At 38.8% G+C, this 15,591-nt stretch overlaps 1 protein-coding gene across 3 annotated transcripts; it reads right to left on the bottom strand.

Annotated features, from left to right (window-relative positions):
• Positions 1-7,398: 7,398 nt before the first annotated feature.
• Positions 7,399-15,173, bottom strand: CFAP418 (cilia and flagella associated protein 418). Of its 3 annotated transcripts, none has more exons than XM_081952676.1 (6): positions 14,766-15,160; positions 13,899-13,995; positions 13,681-13,751; positions 11,731-11,796; positions 10,535-10,630; positions 7,399-9,122 (listed from the first exon to the last, which is right to left on the bottom strand). In XM_081952676.1, the coding sequence occupies exons 1-6, from the start codon at positions 15,026-15,028 to the stop codon at positions 8,963-8,965; spliced, it is 753 nt and encodes a 250-aa protein (XP_081808802.1). In that variant the 5' UTR covers positions 15,029-15,160; the 3' UTR covers positions 7,399-8,962. The 3 variants fall into 3 exon arrangements, with proteins under 3 accessions (XP_081808802.1, XP_081808803.1, XP_081808804.1); XM_081952677.1 differs by having other exon boundaries at positions 8,963-9,122; positions 13,688-13,751; positions 14,766-15,165; XM_081952678.1 differs by lacking the exon at positions 7,399-9,122 and adding an exon at positions 9,139-9,457 and having other exon boundaries at positions 13,688-13,751; positions 14,766-15,173.
• Between the last annotated feature and the right edge of the window lie 418 nt (positions 15,174-15,591).

The following is a 15,591-nucleotide window of genomic DNA, read 5'->3' on the forward strand; positions in this document are numbered from 1 at the left end:
CATGTGCAAGATTAATTTCTGACTCCAGGTTCTCTGGAATAATGCTGTTGCTTGGATCCCCTGGCTTTACGCCCCATTTTTGTTGTACTTACGTTTGGCAATATTTGAGGGGTATAAATATGAAAATATTTAACATAAAAATTTCCAGTAAGATGGTAGAGATGAATAAAAGAAGTGGAGGTTGAAGTCAGAGCTCCTGTTCAGGCAAAGATCCCAAGTTGTTTCTTTCTGGCTTGCTAAACTCAAGAGGTTGTTTTCCCCCCCTCCTTTTCTTTTGTGGATTTGAATACTTTAACTTTTGGAACATGTGCCACATTCCTGAATGCCACAGGGCTTTTGCAAAAAGTTCTCATCTCTCAATGTTTTAACACAATTTGCAAACTAATCTTACATTGGCAGATAACATCCCACCCCTCCCCCCATACACACACCCTTCATTCCTTGCTGAAACAGAGGTTGTTTTCCAGCTTGAATCGCATCACATCTCTTGGGAGAAATTGTGGATTGCTTGTAGCCCAAGAACAAAAAGATGATTCTCCTGTTAATAATTGCCAAATGTAGCAAAAACTGACATGCATGATTATGTTGTGTGGGTTTATGCTTGTATGTGTTCAGGCATAAAACGTGCCTAGATTTGATTTACTCTGACACTACCCGAGGGTATTGGGGTGGGGAACTTAAAACATTCAGAAAAGCCTGATGATTGCCTAATTAAAGCCCATCCCTTTTTCATCTGTATTGGTAATACCCATTAAAAAGGGACAGGGCTTCTATTTTGCAATCACATCTTGACGTTTTGACCTAATAATTACTTTTAAGTTTTTAAAACAATATAACATCCTATAACTCATAATGCTATATTGACAAAACTAATTCCAACATTTTAGATTTCTTTATATTTTACTTTTATTGTCTTTGTCTTTATACTTTTTCTCTAAAATGTCTAATTTTTTTTTAAAAATTCTACCCTTTCCCATTAGCCTCTCATTTGAAAACCCATTCCTTTTTAAATTGATTTTTCACCCCATGTCAGTGACTCCCATTATCCCAGGGGGAATCTGTTGAAATTATATATAATGTTGAAGATGAGAAGGACAAGATGAGTAAGCATCATGCTCCTTTTTCTCTTATTTTCTAAAAACTGCTCTTCTCATAATGGATTTCTGGAGAACAAGATTACTGTCAGCAGAAATCCAAACTTCTGGCTTGAAAAAGGATTTCAGGATTATGTTGAGGGCTGTTTGTAAATACACAGACACATTTTCAGGCACAAAGCAGTCTAGGGAGTCACCGCAAACTGGTTGTTACAGTGTCTTGAGGTCTGACAGTTAAAAGTGTAGCTCCACATTCGACCATTAAACAGACCCTCAATCACAAAAAGCAATTCCAAACTGAAAAGGACCAACTATTAATAGAACCAGCTCTGTTCAGTTTAAAAAAAGAAACCCAGAAAATAACAATAATGCTGATGGATAAACAATAGGGAAAAACAGAGTCAGAAGCAATAAGTACAGGACTTGGCTGAGAGATTTGTGGTCTCTTTGTAGTTTTGTTTTTAAGTTGGTTTGTAGTTTGAAGGGTACTTGGTGGTTGTTTTCTTGCAGACATTTCATGACCCAAACTAGATAACATCATCAGTGCACTGATGATATTACCTAGTTTGTGTCATGAAACATCTGCAAGAAAACAACCATGTTCGGAGAGCACCAAGGACCCCTCATTTCAACCCCGACCCACAAACATCCTTTATTTATGTGCACAACTTAGCTCAGGAATGTTCAGAGTTTCTCTATGTTGCATCAGAGTCACAAGATCTTGATGCACTATTTGAGGCCAAATTTCATTTTATCACAAAATAGTTGACTATTTGGAGAAGGAAAGGTATATGATTTGTGTTTGTCTTCTTTTAACATGCTACGCCTAGATTTGGGTCCAAAAGTCTTCTGAATCCTAAAATAACCCATTAACAGCTCACAGTTTGAGCAGTAAGAGGACACTATGGCCAAGGAGAGCCTTTGGACAATTCTATCTGATGTCCTAGTTGTGTCCTTTCTTTAACCAGGAAGTACAGTACATAGACATTCATGCCCTCAGGGTTGGACTACTACAATTTCTTCTTTGTGGGGTTGCTCTTGAAGACTATCTGCAAATGGTTCAACACACACTGCCAAGGTGGCTATGGGTGCGTCTACCTTTGCTGATGTTAATATCTCTACTCAAGAAGCACTGATAGTCAGTTATCTTCTAGGCAGTGTTTAAATTGCTAGTTATTATCTTTAAAGATCTTACCTCAATGTCTCGATATTTCCAACATGGCCCAATCGGAAATAATTCTGTAATTAAATCAGGGAGAGAAGGCCTTTTGAGGATCCAATTCCAAAGAAAGATCCACTGTAGGGAACTGTAGTCAACACTGTCCCCATTTCTGTGGAACAATTTGTTTTTGTACATAAGGATCACCACCTTCCCGAGGGTTTTTTTTCGGGACTGGGAAAGTAGTCATTTGTTGAAGCACTTGGGGATGTAAAATTCAGGCCTGTCCCTCATGAACACTGTTGCTGTGCGGACTTGTTTTCTGTTTCAATAAACAAAATTATGCCACCCTCTTAAGTGAATTGCTTAGTAAAGACCAAAAATCAATTGTTTCTTTAGAGGCTCCTGATGGTTAGGCAAGAATGGGCAAATTAACTCCAGCCTGGAATGGGTCAACTTGCTATAACCAACTCGCTGCAGACAACTTGCTGTTTAACAAATTTAACAAGTCTATTTAATTATTTAAAATAAATCAAAACATTATTTTAATTTTTGCCATTCACATTTCATTCTGTCCCTCCTTTTGTATCCTTTCTTTAATGATTCTATGTCACCATTTCTTTGATATTAGTATAGCTCTTGTCCTGCAGTGAGTTGACCTCAACGAGCAAGGGTTGACTTTCACTTCATTGTGTACAAGGATTGATATACAGGTAGTCCTCAATTTAGAACCACAATTGAGATTGGAATTTTTTGCCATACGTTGGGCTGTTAAGTGAATCACATGGTTGTTAACCAAATCATGTGGCTAGATTTAAGAAGATCTGACTTCCCCAACTGACTTTGTTGGAAGCTGGCTAGGAAGGTTGCAAATTGTGATCACATGACTGCAAGATGCTGTAGCCATCATGAATGCGAACCAGTTACCAAGCATCTGAAGTGTGATCCCATTCCTTTTATTTATCCCATGAATTAGAGTCATAATTCACTTTTTCTGCAGATGTCATGACTTCAAACTATTGTTATTCAAGTGGCTGCAAGTTGAGGGCTATCTGTAGTTAATTTCTTGTATATAACAGAACTCCAATGGTTTTCTATGATTCTACAGAATAAATGCTAATAGGATGTCTAACTTGATCTCTGAAAAGATGGCTGTTTTCTTTCATTCAGAATGGGCTGTGCAGGTATATAGGAAATTACATTGGGTCTTTTTAAAGTGATGTTTGTGATGTATCAGTATATGTGTATGAAAGAGACACACACACACAAAACACAGAATTACTGTCAAAACAAATGCTGCAATATAATGCAGAATTAGGGCTATTATTAGGACCATACAATAGTTTAGACCAGGGCTGTCAAACTTGTGTCCCACAGGCTGGATGTGCCATGCGATGCCCACGCCCAGCTAGCGAAGGGGAAGAAAGTTCCGATATGTCATATGCCACCGCTGTAATGATGCGAGTTTGACACTCCTGGTTTAGGCCATCTTCTCCAAGAGAAGGGAGGGATCTGCTCACGAGAAAGAGAATCTGACTTTGGATGTTCCTATCACCTCACAGAAAACTCAGTGATACTTGACTGATGGGACACACTGTAGGTGAACAGGGAGTGAACAAGAAGGCATCCTAGCATCCAACAATTTTATTATGCAGAAGAAGGAAATAATCCCAACAGGTCTTTGGGCGATTATCCAAATAATGTCCAGATCTCCTCTACTATGGCAAAGAGGATAGTTCAATTGATACACTGTGCTCACCAATTTCAAAAGATTTACAGTAAATATATTTGCACTGGAATGTACGCAAAGTCTAAGAGTCCATCAAGCTACTCTAAAAAAAGCAAACTTCTGTAATACAGAAAATTGCTTGTGCCTTATTCAGAGACAATTTCATGCTTCCTTCTTTTCTCCCAAATTTGTTTTACCTGTTGCAAAGTTACTGGGGGGGGGGGGGCGCTCTGTGGAAAGCCACCACTGGTTTCTAGTGCTTAATGAATGGAAGAGCTAATTTAATTCTTACAGATTAATTTTTTAAAAAAACCTTTGAAGAAATAAGCATTAAGTGAAGAGCATTGTAGCAGAAAATGAGGCCTCATTAACTCTAAACTGCATTGATATTTTCTGTTCTATTATTTTGGTTATAAAATTATTGTTGTTGCTAGCTGCAAAGTCATGTCAGACACATTGTGACCCCATGGGCAATGTTCCTCCAGGCCTTCCTGTCCTCTACCATCCTCTGGAGTCCTTTTAAACTCACGCCTACTAGTTCGGTGACTCCATCCAGCCACCTCATTCTCTGTCGTCTCCTCCTTCTTCTGCCCTTAATCTTTCCCAGCATTAGGCTCTTCTCCAGTGAGTCCTTCCTTCTCAATAGGTGGCCATAGTATTTAAGTTTCGTCTTTAGGATTTGACCTTCTAAAGAGCAGTTAGGGCTGATCTACTCTAGGACTGTCCAGCTTGATCGCCTTGCAGTGCAAGGGACTCGCAGGAGTCTTCTCCAGCACCATAGTTCAATTCTTTGGTGCTCAAACTTTCTATTTATTTATTTATTTTATTAATTTAAAATTACTTATTCCCTATGTTTATATGTATCTTATTATTCCTCAAGGGGTTCAAGGCAGGATATATTTTATTGCTTTCTCAATTATATCCCATAACTATTTTGTCAGATAGGCTGGGTAATGTGTTTGACATATTTGCATTACAAAAATCCTGAATGCGTAATGCTATATTCATATGAACCTGACAGTTTGTGGAATGGCTTCAGGGAGGAAGCCAATTATATTGAAAATGAGGTACAGTAGATCAAATTAAGGATAAGACTGCCCTCTACAGGAACATTCTTTTCCATTTAAATGTGCTGCCCAGAATCAGGGACTTCATCGACTTTAAAATTTAATGGAATCAGGGAAGCCATCAACCTCTGCTTCACCCACCTGCTTTCAAATAGATGGACAAATATACAAATATACCAACAGATCAGAGGAATAATCATGGAATCACCATGCTCAGGACTCACAGAAGAATGCAATGCAGCATTTAGAAACTAGAGCACTCCCACGCATATAACCAAAAGTATGGATCCGGTATGTAGATGATAACTAGAAAAAACACATGAAACTATCTACAATATCTTCAAAGGAATAAAATTCACAATGGAAGAATAAAACAGCAATATGCTGCCCTTCCTGGGAGATCCCATCTGTTCTGACTGAGGCTTCCCAAGAGCCTGAAGCAAAGTCCTGATCCCAACAAAAACCCCTTTTATTAATTTACTGTGAATTCCACTCATTCACATACAGCAAAGTCTTTCAAGGGAGGATTTACAGTCACAGACCTTATCTGGTATAGAGAGCTGCCAGGCCAATATCTGCAAAACGTGGTAAGGAGTCTCGGAGAGTCACAAGTCAATTAAGCAAACTAATGTTATCCTGCAAACTCCACTCCCCTTTTGCTCCTCTTTTATTTCCTTTGGGAGGGGCCATTCATCATCCACCTGTGGCCTTACTCCCAAGTCGACCCCTGTTCTTTAGCTGTTCCCTTCATCTGGCAACTTTGCGCATGTGCACACTGGGAACAGACTCCAGCTGTTCATCTGCCTCACTGATGTCTGACTCTGAAGGCAGCTGATAACTGGCATAGGGCTCTGGCTCCCTCTCTGCCTCCAACACAAAGCCCTCATTAGAGCTTTCCCCAGACTCCAGGACTGGTCCATGTTCCTCCCCAACCTCCTCATTGTCTGAATCTGCTACCAGCTGTGGTGGCTGCTGGTGGGCCACACCACCATCAGCAAAGGAAAATGATAGTAAATCAGAAACTCAGGTCTGTAGAAAAACAACACACATTAAACAAATGTTCAATTACTTAAGAAACAACCCGATTTTCTGCAAGAGGAACTATGTAGGAACATTATTCCGATGAACACAAACGCACGGTAGCAACCCAGAACATCTGGAAAAGGAAGCACTTGGAGAAAAATGCTGTTGAAGCACTGCAAGAGTGGGCTCCATGCTCATCGTGCTTCAGACACAATTGCACGATTGTGCAATTTGAAGGAGTTTTCTGGTGGACTGTGAGAATGGCGTGACGTAGCTGCGGAGAGAAGGCTGTGCCTCGCATAAGCTGGGCGTGTTTGCTAACAGCTGGAGAAAAAAAGGAAAGTAGGGCACTTTCTATGCACTGGTGATCTGGATAGCTGGGTGAGGCAGCTTGTCACTGCACTGTGCAACTTGTGCACAGCCTTCACCCAATCCAATTCTATTATTGTATTACTTCTATTTTGCTAGATTTAGTGAAGCCTCTTTATTACTTGAGGTTTATTGGTTAGACTTTCATCATCTGGACCCATGGAAATGAATCCCTCATCAAATTCCATCATCACTTCAACTTCTACCCTGTCATCAACCTTAGCCTAGATCTGTGTGTGAAACAAGTCCATTTCCTTGATGTTATAAAAAAAAACCACATAATGGTGACATAAATACCATGTTATAAAGAAAACATACAGTCTGACATGCATACCTAATCATTTTCAGTTTCTATCTGGAAGACATCATCAAATTATCTGTGCTCAGGTTCTATGCTACAAAGAGATTTGTTCTGACTCACTTGTCAGAGAAGCTCAACTGAGGGAATTAGACCAGGCATTCAGAAAACTGTTTTCCTAAGGAGATTAATGGACAAATCAAAACAGCTACATCAATTCCCAAGGATGAACTATTAAAAGCCAAATAACAGAAACAGAACACCGCTGCTTGTTATCTACAGTTCACTGCTCAAGCTACTTAAACCCATTATTAGTAAGTTACAATCCATATTGGACAATGATATCACACTTTCTCAGGGGATAGGGGGTAGGCCCATACCTGCATACAAACACCTTTCAATCTGCTGTCGTCTTATAAGCAACAAAAACAACAGGATGATGCCAACATGGGAACTGGTCTCTGCCACAAGCCCATATATTTACTTTGCCTCCACATCTGCACCATGAGACGACCTAACAAACAAACACACACACACACACACACACACACAAGATTAGAGGTATCTATACAAGTAATCCTCAACTTACAACCAGGGGTTTAGTGACTGTGTGACATTAAAATGTGACAATGAAAAAAGTGACATATGACCAATTACTGTATTATCTGTATTATTATTTTATTATTATTAACAATAGTGCAATTATATAGAACATTCTATAATCTAAGTAATACCATGTCATCAATAAGCAAAAATGAATTAAGCAACTGATAAAACAAAATAATCTTAGTTGTAAATACTAAGAATATGCCTTAATTATTGTAGCATTACAGAAAAAAAATCTGTCGGGGGTTGATTTCCATGTTGTAGTGATAATTTATCTGTATTCTGATTCTAAACCTATTTTATTTGTCTAATTTGTATTACAATACAAAAATTATTTTTGATATAATTCTAAATGTGTTCAATGTTATTAAAAAAAGCTGAAATCAAAGGTATCTATTTGTATTTATTGTGTTTCTGATAATGAACAATAGCTATTGTTTTAGCATGATGTTAGTTCAGACATTTTGTGTACTACTTGCGTGTTATAAATCTTTAAATTGCAACTCATTTCTAAATTTTCAGTGCCACAGAAAAATGATTGAACATTATTGGATGATGTGACATAAGTTGAAAAAATAATATTTAAAGAAGAATTACATTTAGGACACATTAGGTTAATACATGGCAAATCATGATGCAATTATTTTTTTCAGAAGAGGAAAACAGATACAGTGTCAAGACCACCTTTGTATAATATTTTGATTCTTAGATTTAAACAAAACACTCAAATGTGATTAGCTTAAATGCTGTATAGCAATTGTAAAATGAACTCACCCTCCATCTAATGTTATGCGCACTTGTACCTTTCACAAAGAAGAATAGCTGATTCAAAATATCATTTCAGAAAACCTTTTGGCTACTAATGATGCTTATTACTAGAAACACTTTGCAAGATGACCAGATACCGAGATGAGCATAAACATTGTATAGCCCAATTCAACGCATGTTTTCTTTGAAAGAAGTGCCAGTGGGGTTTACTCCATGTGTGTATGCACTGAAACAACATTATGAACATGGTTTGTATCTAGCAATTATACTTTTCAGAGTTTTTGAGCTATAGTGTCTTCTTGTAAGTTTCAACTAGCCTATTGTATTTTAATTGCATAATTCAGCTTCTGATACAAGTTTTAAGATAATACTGCTGCAGGCCTTCATTAATTTGACTAGAACAACAGCCGGGTAAAAGCAGAATCGTCAGACTCTCCTTTGAAATATATTGTGCCTGAATATTTTAAATCTCAGAGTTAAAAAATATTTTTTTAAATATTAAACTAATGCTCTAATCAAAGAATAATGTTTTTATTTCATGTCTTTTCTTTCTTTTCAGTTTCATTATTCTTTTGTTGGCATTAATTGAAGGAGCTAACAAATCCAAAGACCTTTATCAATGTACCATTTATCTAAAACCATTTTCCTATGGTAGCTTGGTTCTGTCAGCAATTAGAAGTGAGGCCTCTGAGCAGGTGTAACCACATTCATAGGTTTATGAGGCAAAGTGCTCACTTTATACTGGGACAGCAGTAAGATCTACATAGAACATCCTCAGTGCACCCTACATGATGCCAATGAACAGATGATTTTCATACAGATGTGGATACTGCAGAAAGCAAGCCAACATCAGCCAATATGTTTGCTACAAACCCAACGGAGCTGTCGGTCCATAGTGAGATCTGTTAATTCCTCTATAGATCTCCAAGTGCACTGGCAGGCATACGCCCGTGATCCCTTCTTCATTAGCATCTTTGTTTTCAACTTGCTGAATTCAGGCATATTATTCCTAAGAATTAAGAACATTTCATTTCAACTTCAGATTCTGCATGGTTTTAAAATATCATTGCTTGGAATAAAAGAGCCACTGAGAATTACTTTCATTCACATGAAGTGTGTGAATCTCCAGTTCTGTCAACTTCTGATTAACCCTGTGATTCCAGTTGATTCTGGAATCATTGCTACTGTTCAGTAGTAGCATTGTTTATACAGTATGTGTGTTTATGCATGCAAAGAAATTGCAATGGGGAGGGACCTACTCTTTCTTTGCAAAGCAGAAAAACCTCTAGATATTGAAGGACAGCAACTCACAACTCTACGCGGTCTCGCCAACAGTTTCATCACCTGGATGAAGACCAAAATTACAATACAATACAATACAATAGCAGAGTTGGAAGGGATCTTGGAGGTCTAGTCCAACCCCCTGCCTAGGCAGGAAACCCTATACCGTTTTAGACAAATGGCTACCCAACAGCTTAAAGACTTCCAGTGTTGGGGCATTCACAACTTCTGGAGGCAAGCTGTTCCATTGTTTTATTGTTCTGTCATGAAATTTCTCCTGTTCTAAGTTGCTTCTCTCCTTGATTACTTTCCACCCATTGCTTCTTGTTCTACCCTCAGGTGCCTTGGAGAATAGTTTGACTCCCTCTTCTTTGTGGCAACCCCTGAGATATTGGAACACTGCTATCATGTCTCCCCTAGTCCTTCTTTCCATTAAACTAGACATATCCAGTTCCTGCAACCGTTCTTCATATGTTTTAGTCTCCAGTCCCCTAATCATCTTTGTTGCTCTTCTCTGCACTCTTTCTAGAGTCTCCACATCTTTTTTACATCGTGGCGACCAAAACTGAATGCAGTATTCCAAGTGTGGCCTTACCAAGGCATTATAAAGTGGTATTAACACTTCACGTGATCTTGATTCTATCCCTCTGTTTATGCAGCCTAGAACTGTATTGGCTTTTTTCCTCCCTTGTTCTTTCAATGGAATCCATTGAAATAAATCAGTATTTCATACCAGATATTCTGAAAGTGTGAAAATTCTTTATCAGGTCCTGCATATTAAAAAACAGTAACCCCATACCATTGTACATATATGATTCTGACATTATATTATAGGAATAACTTCTCCATGTATTTATGATTTAATCATAGCATACACTTTAAAAAATCTCTTCTCTTACTACTTGACTTGATGGAATTTAGTCTTTAGTACTGTAAATGTGTTTGGGACTGCAAACAGGCAAAACCAAACAAGACATGAGAGCCATAATAAAAAATGTTCATTTATGTTGCCCACAAGGGAGAAGGGGAAATATCTGAGCTAAAATATGTTGTATCAAAAAATAATTTGGCATCACCTACCAATAAACTTTCAGTGGGAATACACTTAGAATCCCTGATAATATTGTCCATAATGCTTACCTAAAAAAGAGGTAATCACATGATTTGTCCCACTGAAAGTCATTGTAATGCAAAACACGGAAGTCGCACGCAGTGCAACGTAACTGATCACAAGTTCTGTTGAAAGAAAGAAAACATAAAATGTCACTGGTTTATTTAAAAAGAATATGAGGCCTCCGGGACAGTAGTTTGAAATATTGAACAACTGCTTTTCAGTTAACTTTTCCTTTTTTCATTGATTAATCAATTTAATAACAACATTGGATAGGTTTGGATTGGAAGTAGCGTTGTCTTTTGGGGACAAGTACAATCTCTTCCTGCGAGGTATTTATACAGCTATTGAGGCCAGTTGCCTTGCCAATAATTATGATTTAGGTACTCCAAAACTGCACGTAGGCTCTTTCTGAAGGAGGATGATCCCATTTAAAATATTTAAACTTCCAATTCCAAAACTCAGGAACCACCAATAAACAAAGTCATCATCTTGTCAGGATTCAGTCTCAGTTCAAAGACACACATTTACCACACACAATATCTGTAGATATTAGTTCAGGATATGCACAGCCCGTCCTGATTCAAATGTAGTGATAAGTGTTATCCACATATTGGTGATATTCAGTTTGAAAACGCACAATACCTCCAGAGAGGCACCATCACTCTATATCTTTTGGAAGATCAAACAAAATTTATTCCTTTGCCACATTCTATTGGGAGTTCATATATGAATCTATCCCAAAACCAGGTCCTGAATTGAGACAGCAAAGCCTGAGAATAATTGGTCTCTGCCACCGAGACCTACATTGCAGACACCATCGTCTGACCACTTGTGACTGTGTGGTAGTTGGCAAGCCTGTAGACTTTATCACAAGACGGTCTAGCCATTGACACTACAGTAAGTACAATTTCTCTAATATCCAAGCCGTATCTCCTCAAGCTGAGGCAAAAGCTAAATTGAGGACGTGTTTCACTATATGCATGGGAATGAAACTGTGCCAGATCCATAATCATTACAAAGGCCACAAAATTCTAAAAAAAATCCTGCTAAAGCAGCATTTGGGAACCAGTTCTGGAGCTTTCCAGTGTTGCAACGCTAACCTCTCAAAGTCTGTCTACCCCTGTTCTACATTACATTAGATGGTTAAGGTGCAAACTCAATAGTTTGATTCCTTCATGAGATAGAATTAACATGATTGGCAGTATTAAAAAAGACATCATACCTCTGTGAAATATTTGTTCCAATACCATGTGGTGCGGTGCTTCCACCAAGGTATACTGGGCAACATCTACCAAAATTAAAATTAGGAGTGTTTAAAAATAACAGTCATATTATAAACACTTTATTTCTTAGGCTTTATTATCATAGCAAACAGGGAAAACTTTTCAACAGCTTGGAAGAATGATAAAGCACGGCAAATCAGAATAGGTTTATGCTTATTTGTGAAAAGCAAAAAAGTGTCCATTAATCACCAAATAATATTATAGAAGATTAAATTATGAAATTAAACTAGTTATAAAATATCAAGCACAGCTGAAATAATAAATGATGTGAGCACTTAGAAAACTTTCAGAGATGCAGAGCTGGATCAGATTAGGTTGGTTAATAAGGGGTTGTGATTTTTGCTGATTCATATGTTTGGAACTATTGTCTGGAAAAACCTAATACTCTTTTACTGCCTTCAGTTCATGCCCAAAACTCATATTTTGTCTAGAATCTGACCAACCTCAGGGGTGATCAGACTCTTAACTTATAGGAACTTCTGGGAAAGTTCTAGAACAGGGGTGTCAAACTCAAGGCCCAGATCTGGCTTGCAGGGTGCTTAGATCTGGACCGCGAGGTCGCCCTTGAAACAGCAAAGGATCTACCTGTGGTGCCTCTGCCAGTGAAAACAGAGCTTGGGAGAGTTACGTGTGGCCCTCCTGAGCTGTTTTTGCTGGCAGAGGGATGTAGGAGGCCATTGCAGCCGAAAATGGAGCTTGGGAGCCCATTTTCGCTGGCTTGGGCTACCACAGGCGCCCCTAACACGAGTGACATTGAGCTGGCCACACCTACCTTGCCCCCCCCCCCCAAGGTCAAACACAACCCTCTTGCGGCCCTCAATGAAATTGAGTTTAACACACTTGTTCTAGAACATATATTTATCAGAATAAGATATTATTTACATAATTATACATTTAACTGTATAATTTCAGAAATTGAGTCATTTTGTTGTTGTCATGATTCCAACAAATAGGAAAGTTTTTGTTTTAAACAAACAAACAAACACAAATTTACAGATCCAAAAATATACCAATAGTTCTTGATCTATTTGCCATCTGGTTCCCCAGCTGACACCTGAAAGAAAAAGCATGTCTGCTGGCTCATTCCTTATGCCCACTGAATCCTGTTTTCCTTAAATGTCTATGATGCTCTTAATTTTAAAAATATGAACAGGAAGCTGGGATACTATCAACCAATATGCTACCCTTGGCTTGTATTTTCACAATGTCTCTAGGCCCCATATAAAAACTAGAAGCACTCTTAGAAAATAAAAAGATGAGTGGCTACAGTCTAATCCTTTGCCTTCTACTATATGGACATTGTAAGGATGGATGCAGCCACAATTGCATCTATTTTGTGAAAGTGTCTGTAAGAGTTTCAAAATTCCAAATGACCCTGTGTTTTCTGGTCTACTGTAACTGAAGCTGCATAATTATCTGAGAATGATTCTACTAAACTCAGTCAAACTTATTGTTGTAAAGCCAGGTATATTTTATAGTGGAAATTCCACCACTCATAATAAAATTTATTTCCACATATAAGATTATCGTCAGTCCATCCATCCATCCATCCCCCAGACATCTAATTTGTCACCCTTTTCTCCAGATTTAAATTTTTATCCAGCATGCTTATGGGAAGATGGAATGACTGCAATTTAGATTATATGTAGCTGAAATAACTATGTTTCCCGTTTTCCTTTCCTTTCACATATTCTTTTGCTTTGCTTATTCAGTTTTGAATGCTTATGCCCACAATTGTTGCAAAAGAGATGCAACAATAATGGATGGAATCTAAGTGTAACAAATTCTGGATCCAACCCAACATCTCTTTCTTGACCGACTGCCAATGCAATTAAATTTAAGTTAGCCATTTACTAAACATTATTTATTTAGTTGTAAATCTTACTTACTTCTTACCATGGGTTTGAATGGAAGTATTGTTATTTTCAGATGCTGAGTTAAATAATCTAGGAGTTTGTTTCTAGAAAAAACAAAGAGAACAAAGGACCAGTTAACCAGTTGCATAATTATAGGGAAGAGGTGAAGGGTTAGGGAAAAAATACCACACCAGAGCCCCTGCTGACTCTGATTAACCAATGTGTTTTTCCTTTCTCAGGTATTTACTTACTGTGAAATTTCTGATATAAGTACTTTCATCTATATCCTTAATTATTTCATCAATGTCCTCTTCTTCACTGGCTCCTTTTGTCAATATTTTTGTAAATCTAAAGAAGAAAATGGAAGAGAAGCATTACTTGGTTTTAAAAAAAGTAGTCATACCAAATGCTCCCCTCAGAAAAAAACCCCACTCCCTTCCCAATACTTTCATTTAAGAGTTAGCCATAAAGGCTGCAAGCTTTGAGATTTTCCAGAAGTCCTCAATAGTTTAGGTAGGATAAAAATTAAAGAAATGTGGAAAAAGAAAATGTCAACAATTTGAAGGTTGTGAACACCTGTACTTTAGACTCATACTGTAAACTGTATGAGTCTAAAATAGAGTATACTCAGTAAAATAAAGTTTACTTATATAGTATACACCAGGGGTCCCTAAACTTGGCAACTTTGAGACTTGTGGACTTCAACTCCCAGAATTCTCCAGCCAGTTGGCTGGAGAATTCTGGGAGTTGAAGTCCACAAGTCTTAAAGTTACCAAGTTTGAAGACTTCTGGTATACACCTAGGCACATATAATACACAGTTACCTGGATGACTGAGAATCTTCACAGACACTTATAAGTGAAACTTACAAGGTTTAGAATAAATATGCATTAAATAGGGAAGTCCTCCTTCCATTGCCCGGGCTTCCGATGTGTCGAGAGATGATCATAGGTCAACCCACCTGGAGGGTGCCAGGTTGGGGACGGCGTCGCTGAGGCACCGGAAGAGTCGTTCCAATCCCTTTGTAACCTTGTCTTTTCCTCTTAGCCTCAGCCACCGAGGAGGTGGGGACTCGGGAGAGAGGGAGGGGGGAAGGCTGGAGCATGCGCACTGCTCACCTGGCCCTCTCCCCCGCCGCGGCTGCCTCTGCTTCCGCCTCTTCTTCCTTCTCGAGGAAGCGGTCCCTTTTCCGACTCTGGCTGGCTCGGAGCCGCTCCGAGCAGTCCCGCCTCGAGAGACGACAAAACTTGTTCTCTACCTCGTCCAGCAACGCATCCAGGTCGTCAGCCATCTTAAAGCTAGTCTCCGCGAGTCGCGCTCTGGCGCGCTGTTCCCGTCGCCACGGTAACCAATAGTAGGCGGGGCGAAAAGCCGCGCGCATGCTGGCCACGCCCTCCCCAGACCCTGGCCTTTTCCGAAAACGGGTTAATAAAGTGAAACATAAAGGAAAATTGAATTTTCATTGTGTGCCGAAAATGCGTCTGTATTGCTTCCCCACCCCCGCTGTCAAAATAAATGTTCACCCGTAGTCGGCAGGATTCGAACCTGCGCGGGGAGACCCCAATGGATTTCTAGTCCATCGCCTTAACCACTCGGCCACGACTACAGAACATAAAGACGTTTTTTCCCGGCACAACTGAACTCGTCCTGCGTTGCGGCTCCACTGCAATGACGTCACATTTAACAGGCCGCGGGACAGCGGCGCGACTGTTTTTCTAGCAGTCGCGGAAAGGAAGAACGTTTATTTTTTCCATAAATAGCAAATTTTAAACTACTATTAACATCTTACTGTCTACTTTGAATTGCTTTTGTGTGTGGTTGTTTCCAACTTTTCGTGCTTTGAGACTCTGATACTTTACTTGCTCTCGTTTCCGCGGCGTTTGATTTTTAAAAGAAGGCTAAAAATTCCTTGTGCAGATTGTATATTTGCACTTTCTTTCATTT

The sequence above is a fragment of the Natrix helvetica genome, assembly GCF_964273705.1.
Source record: "Natrix helvetica genome assembly, chromosome: 4".
In the NCBI taxonomy this organism is placed as follows: Eukaryota; Metazoa; Chordata; class Lepidosauria; order Squamata; family Natricidae; genus Natrix; species Natrix helvetica.

Coding starts and splice junctions, on each gene's coding strand:
- CFAP418 (XM_081952676.1), bottom strand. CDS start 15,028: ATGCGCGCGGCTTTTCGCCCCGCCTACTATTGGTTACCGTGGCGACGG. Junction 11,797..13,680: donor ATTCAAACCCATGGTAAGAA/GTAAGTAAGATT, acceptor TAATTTTGGTAG/ATGTTGCCCAGTATACCTTG. Junction 10,631..11,730: donor GGAACAAATATTTCACAGAG/GTATGATGTCTT, acceptor TTCTTTCAACAG/AACTTGTGATCAGTTACGTT.